The 1067-nt window shown below is 34.9% G+C and overlaps 1 protein-coding gene across 2 annotated transcripts; it reads left to right on the forward strand.

Moving 5' to 3' along the window:
• Window positions 1-32: 32 nt before the first annotated feature.
• On the forward strand, window positions 33-994 carry LOC111387249 (hydroxyproline O-galactosyltransferase HPGT1-like). Of its 2 annotated transcripts, none has more exons than XR_002701377.1 (2): window positions 33-452; window positions 544-994. XR_002701377.1 is itself a non-coding variant. In XM_023011792.1 (2 exons), exons 1-2 carry the CDS (start codon window positions 432-434, stop codon window positions 809-811), a joined length of 282 nt encoding a protein of 93 aa, XP_022867560.1. In that variant the 5' UTR covers window positions 33-431; the 3' UTR covers window positions 812-985. The 2 variants fall into 2 exon arrangements, 1 of the variants encoding a protein (XP_022867560.1); XM_023011792.1 differs by having other exon boundaries at window positions 551-985.
• Window positions 995-1067: the final 73 nt, after the last annotated feature.

Below are 1067 nucleotides of genomic sequence, written 5' to 3' on the forward strand. Positions count from 1 at the left end.
CATTGACAATAAAAAAATGAAAGAAAGAAGAGTTCAAATATCCTATCAAATAAAGCAAACGTACTACTGTGACATCAATAAGAAATTTTGGTAGTAGTTGGTAGTTGATGTATTTGCTTAGATGACTTGTGTGCAATGATTATAAAATTCCATATAAGCATTTAAAAATTGCCAAGTTAAGAGCTGGGCTGTATGCTACATAAATTAGAAATTGATGATGGACCATGTACCCTGAGAATGACACGGTTCTGATACCTGCTCTTCTTTTCCCAAACATAAACACAGAAATAAGGTTGATAGCGGTAGGTAGATGTTTCAATATCCAGTACCCGCACTTCTATTCATCATCAGGTATAAATTAAATTTTCAACGTGAACTTGACATTTTTCATTCCACGTTTAGGGAAAATCTGTTATTTCGGTTGACGATTCATGGAAAATTTTAGGATGCAGGTGACATCAACTTCTTCTTCTTGTTCATTCTCAGTAGTTAAATATCTGGACATTTTTCATGTAGTTTTATAAAAAATTCTGTGCCTGTTAGGGAACAGCTGAAGAAACTATCAGCCTTGGAGATGGAACTTGCTAGAGCCAGACAGGAGGGTTTTGTTTCAAAGTATTTACCAGAGATGAATAAAACTCCCAAGACAAATCCACTTGTCGTAATAGGAATACTTACAGGATTTGGACGCAAGAATGAAAGAGATGCTATACGCAAGGCATGGATGGGAACTGGTAAATTATCACATTATCTACCATCTTATGTTTCATTTCTTGTTATGGCCAGATTGGTTCTGCTACTGCAAATGTGATATAAGCCTCCTTTACTTAAAGTTCATGAATATTAAAAGAAAAACTTGGGGAGATCCTTGAAGAGTAACTCATGGAAAAATTCCTATTTGAAATTCAATGTCAAAGCCTAAGTTGGGGCATCTCTATGTAAAAATTTCTCTACACCAGAATAAGGAGAATTGTGTGGCCATTATATGTTAGCTTTCCCCTTCTCCCTTCATATATTAGCATCCTGTACAAATCAACATTTTGCAGAAGGAAATATATATTTTCATC

Source organism: Olea europaea, unplaced genomic scaffold, assembly GCF_002742605.1.
Source record: "Olea europaea var. sylvestris unplaced genomic scaffold, O_europaea_v1 scaffold39644, whole genome shotgun sequence".
Lineage (NCBI taxonomy): Eukaryota > Viridiplantae > Streptophyta > Magnoliopsida > Lamiales > Oleaceae > Olea > Olea europaea.